At 43.9% G+C, this 5,225-nt stretch overlaps 1 protein-coding gene across 3 annotated transcripts in view; it reads right to left on the bottom strand.

The window, feature by feature from the left end:
* Positions 1-2,730: 2,730 nt before the first annotated feature.
* Positions 2,731-5,225, bottom strand: part of OGDHL (oxoglutarate dehydrogenase-like) — a 30,966-nt gene continuing 28,471 nt past the window's right edge. For all 3 annotated transcript variants that reach the window (XM_010141105.1, XM_010141106.1, XM_010141107.1), the window contains 3 exons: positions 4,052-4,215; positions 3,715-3,869; positions 2,731-2,978 (listed from right to left, as the gene is read on the bottom strand). In XM_010141105.1, the coding sequence (XP_010139407.1) occupies positions 2,855-2,978; positions 3,715-3,869; positions 4,052-4,215 (443 nt within the window). In that variant the 3' untranslated portion in view covers positions 2,731-2,854. The remainder of the gene's footprint in view (positions 2,979-3,714; positions 3,870-4,051; positions 4,216-5,225) is intronic.

Below are 5,225 nucleotides of genomic sequence, written 5' to 3'. Positions count from 1 at the left end.
CTACACGACACAACCAGCACCGCAAACAGGGTTTAATGAAGGGTGCGTTTGTGCAAACAGAACACAGAACAACTGATGAGGAAGGATTCAATCACGTAACATTCTCGAACGCAAGATGAAGCCGATCCCTTTAAATTACTGAAGTACTGCTTCAACGCTGTAATTAACGTATAGTAATAAATATTTCATCTTTTAACAAGCCTGTGGGGAGCAGTTTGTTAAACGTTTATTTCTGGTCCGTGTTCAGTCGTTTCATCATGTTCTCTATTAGACAATTTTATTTTCTCCACTTTATTACACCCGCAGCAGCAGGGACACTCATTTGGGGAAATACATTCTTTCCTCAAAGGTGGAGAAAAGATATTCTTTCCTTAAATGCGTTTTGCTTTTTACTAATGAAGTTTTTCCTTGCAAAGCCTTGGCCCGCAGACAGGCATGGGCAGGTGGCTTCTCTCTGCTCCTTTACGAGGGTTAGCAGTGAATTTATGGGCTATCGAGGTCACGATTTCCACAGCGGAAATCAGATCTCCGTGTTTCACGCAGCATCTTTGGTGGTGACTACAACTGCTTTCCCCTCTCAACAAATTAGATCTCCATTTGCCGTTAATGACTCCATCTCTTAAATACCACAAAGGAACTGCCTGGTGCGCTTATTAATAATTGAGAACTTTGAAGAAATCTGCAAAACATTTTCAATCAAAGCTAAAAAAATCTCTAAAATATTCTTTTTCCTGAGTAAATTTTTGCTTTGGCTCCTTTTATTCCTTCGGGGTAAGAGACAACACGTTAAACAGCGGCACTGAGAAAAGCACAAGCTGAAATAAGAGTTGGGAAGTATCTAAAACCAGGAGTGGTTTCAACAGTTAGTTAAAAACCCCCAGGAATTAAAAAAAAGGGCAACATTTATCTGTTTCCTCCTTGCAAGCGTGTTGAATCTCTGCTGTGGTCCTCATGCTGTTTCCTGACATCTTACTCTGATGATTACGAAAATGAACCCACTTAATCCCTGTCCTTGCATAATTGTGAAGAAAACCTTTCAATAACCATTTTTTAATCAGCAGAGTCCATCAAATCCGGAATCCTACTGCGACACAATCAGACTTTGCAGAACTACGGCATGACCAAAGGGAAAACAACAACAACAAATGCAGAACATTTTGATCAAAAAATCTTGATGGGAACAGAAACCTTGACGCCTTTTGCCCTTTCAAGCTTCCCCTTGTAGTCACCCTACTCCGTAACTTTTACTACCAGAGTTTAGAAATTAGAGAAGTTAATTCCAGCCTAGTTCTGGTATTATACTTTGGACTTAAAAAACTTAGAATGGAATAAACCGAAATATTCTAATCTAACCTCAACGCGGTTACTACTTCTAGCTCACTGGGTTTGAATAATTCTCTTTTCCTGGTCCCAGCGCTGTCTCCATCACAGAAAATGGGAAAACAAGCTGCCCAGGAACTCTTGCCAGCACTCAAAGGAGAAACTGTCAGAAACAACAGCCACAGCAGAGGATTTCCTTCTCAGAGATTTTTATTTTATTGGGTTTTTTACATTCTTTGATGGCATTTTTATGGAACTATTATGCCACAATCTATGACACAAAAAGTGTAAACCTGTCATTTACCATTTCTGCGCTGATTTTGTTGTGTACCTGTGCACACGCTGCGGCACAAGCGCATTCATGGTATCTCATGCAGCACTGCTCCTGCCTCACGCAAACAGAGAACACAATACACGGTGCCAGCAATATTTAGCGGCGCTCCGTTCTTGCCACAGAAACAAGCACTCATAAAAGCATTAAAACACTCGGGGTGATGGTTACTGCTGTAGAAATGGACACAGACAATACTTGCTGCTGCAAGCTCGATGGGTTCGAGAGAAAAAGCCCATGACAAAAGCAGAGAAGCCACTACTTGTTGCACATACACAGATTTCCCGTCCAGACACAATCTCTTTACAGGTGATTCCAGGTCAAAGCAAAGCAGAACCCAGTAGTCTGAACAAGGGAAGTTTTCATCCAAAATGAGGATGCTGACGAGACCACAGAGTTGCCTGACATCACAGAGCGTCACAGCAAGCAGCCCAGGGACTGGGAGCAACTGGTGCTGTCAACTGTAAGCTTTGAAGTCACTTGATGCTGAATTCTCCTGCTAAGCACCCGCTGCTCTGTCAGCTGTGGTCTCCTGCAGACTTCTTCACTCCTCAACTACCCCCAACACACCTTTTCTTGGTCCCTCATCACCCTCCTCCACCTTACACCTAAGTGGCCCCCACCACTGTTGTTATACCCCAGAGTTTAGCACCTCTGACTCCCCGTTTCCAGCTTCCCCCTCACCACCTCCTCCCAACTACCCCACCCATCACATTCCTCTACTAAACTCCTCTGCTGACTCGTCGGTTTTGGTTTCATTACCCCTCTCCAACACATCTCGAAAGAAGTGACAACCATTTCCCTTGTAACAATGCACCTTGCTTGCTTAGCGGCTCCTGAACGTGCGCTCTTCTTTTGCCGGGATAACTATGGTGCTGTCCATGCCTGCTCCACTTACAGTAATTAGTGCTCACAGACTGAGATCGGTGCCTCGCTGAGCTAGACACTGCATCCTTGGACAGGAGACTCTTCTTGTGCCAAAGAGGTCCCAAACTAAACAGACAAGTGACAACAAAGAGTGGAAGGTACATCGGAATTATATTTTTTCCTTATAAACCAGGGAGCAAAGTGCAGATCAATGAAGTCAGCTGCTGCTGTTTCACATAGTAAAGCAAAAACATGTAATTTCCAGTATTTTCCCACGTTTTTCCTCTTCTGGAGGCAGCAATTTGAGAGACTACCAGTCGGTAGTAGTGCCCTGCATTAGAATGTCTTTCCCTCAAAGGCCTCCAGGTTGAAAGCTGTGTCCAAGAACCTCCTGAGTGACACCAGATGCATGTTCTTGTTGCCTGTGGCAGCTGCAGCAGCAGGCTCCCGGCCAACGTACCTTTGTGACAGAAAGAATTGGGCAGATAAATGAGGTGAGAACAAAGACCATTGTGACACTAACAAGCAGGAGAATATGCTGCTAAATACATTCGGGTCAGCTTGGCAGATTTGGACATTTAATCAAAATCAAAGATGCACCATCAGTTATACCTTCTGGTCAGCTTCCCCCTCTCTTCCCCCTCCTGTCAATGTGAAGCAGCACCTTCTCCCCCACCCCTCCCAGGGCAGCCAGCTCCACTGTCTCATAATTAGCCGATTTGCTTTTGGCAAATGATGAAGACTCTCATTTCTCTAACAGCTGGACGGCCAGATCCGAGTCAATCAGCTAAGAGAAATGCACGGTACCTGGACTGAGCTCTTACACCAACTGTTTCCCCCAGAAATCTAACATTTGGAGTGAAATTCTTAAAAAAGGCAGAATTGTAGACAACAAGAGAGAAGAATCCAGGAGAGCTAAGTGCTGTGCTGAGCTGGTTGCTACTGATTTTCTTTTAGAACTACAAGAAGGAACAAGATGTGCATGATGTATTTGAGAAGTAGTTGTCTGGAGTCCTCCCTCCTTCACCCAGGAATCCAAACCCAGAGGTTCTGATTTGTGAAAAGCCTGACTTCACGACATGCTTAAATCAAATACGATTTTAAAGGCAACAAAAACCCTACCCCTAAAAACTCAACCAAATTTAAAAGCAAATCAATCAGCCCAGGAGATCGAGCAATTGGTTAAGGTCTCATACCATATAGGTCGAGTGTGGTTCACAATCGTGCGGAAACGAGGTTTGACGTAATCGTAATATCCGCTGTTTTTGTGTTCCTCCTGACACCAGACCAGTTCAGCACCAGGGTACTTCTCAAGCTCTACTTTCAGCAAGTCAAAGGGGAATGGTGAGATCTGGAAGAAGAGGGCAGTCACTGGCAAAACTTTCTCTTACACAGTGTTAGCCCACGGCAGGGAAGCCTTCCACCTAGTGGGTATTACGACCAACCATTGTCATTATCCATTTAGTACCCAATATAATTGCTATTAGCTTCTCTAAAGTGACTTGTATTTCTTCTGAGGATCAGGGAGCTCACCTGCTCAAGTCTGGTGATAGCTACTTGTTTCTCCAGGTCTTGATTCTTCCTCTCTTTGATAAGATCATAGTATACTTTTCCCGTGCAGAAAATCACTCGCTTGACCTCATGCGGTGCGTGAGCTGCCAGCCCATTCTCAGGAATCACACGCTGGAAAGCGGTACCTAGTTAGAGCACAGATCAGAAGAGTGCTCTCAGTGGAACTGACACTGCGATAAAGCAGTCCAAGAAACAGCAGGCTGCAGCGGTCACGGGGTTCTGCTGCGTCTAGTCCTACTTCTCAGACCAGTAATTCTGCTAAAGTGACTTTCAGCAGCCTAGTCTCAAGAAGCTAAGAGGTTGTCAACAACCCACCCTTTCACAATTAACAGACAGATCATATGAGCAGTGGATTCTTTTCAGCTTTATCTTGTGCATTACAGCTTTTATTTTAAAACGATAGTCCTTTTAAAAGGATAGTTCACCTCTGCTTCCAGTTTTTTTCAGAGAATTACCTGAAATGCTGCTGCTTCTTGCAACCATGTAATATTATATAGGTTTAGAAAACACTGGAATATTTTTATATAAAAGCATAGCACATATTCATAATGCAACTACATCTAAAACTGCAGAAATAAGGACATGGGCACACACATTACTGCCATAGATTTACATGATTTAAACCTCTTCGAGAGCTAAACCAGCATTACCCAAAGGAATAATTACCATAGTACTGAGCTGTACAAGTAAGCGATAAGATACCATTTCAATTTGCTTGGGATACACGAGGCTGGAAGAGGGACTTGAGAGTCTACAAGGTCCTTTCCTTAGCCCTGTGTTATGATTGATTAGAACTATTCCCATATTAACCAGCTGCGAGGCAGTAGCCGGCAGCGTGACCTCCCAGTCTGAATCAGCACACCCACCTACTAGGAGAATAAGCTCCTGTTTGAACCATTTATCTTGGGGGGTGAAAAGCAGCAGCACAAACATATGAAAGAGGAATTGATTTATGTCAGAATTATCCTGTCTCACTGAACAGCTGAATTCATCATTAGAAAAGACTGAATCTGCTTTTCATTGGCTCAGCCAGAGTCAGCCTTCCTCTCCTCCTCAGCCTTCTGTTGGAACGGAGCAAAAAGAGCTAGCAGAGAGAGTCAGCAGAGCTTTACCACCTGCTGTCCTCTTCAGCAGG

The sequence above is a fragment of the Buceros rhinoceros genome, unplaced genomic scaffold (genome assembly GCF_000710305.1).
Source record: "Buceros rhinoceros silvestris isolate BGI_N320 unplaced genomic scaffold, ASM71030v1 scaffold13438, whole genome shotgun sequence".
NCBI lineage: Eukaryota > Metazoa > Chordata > Aves > Bucerotiformes > Bucerotidae > Buceros > Buceros rhinoceros.
The sequence above is the reverse complement of the archived record's forward strand: the minus strand, read 5'-3'. Positions and strand labels throughout refer to the sequence as shown.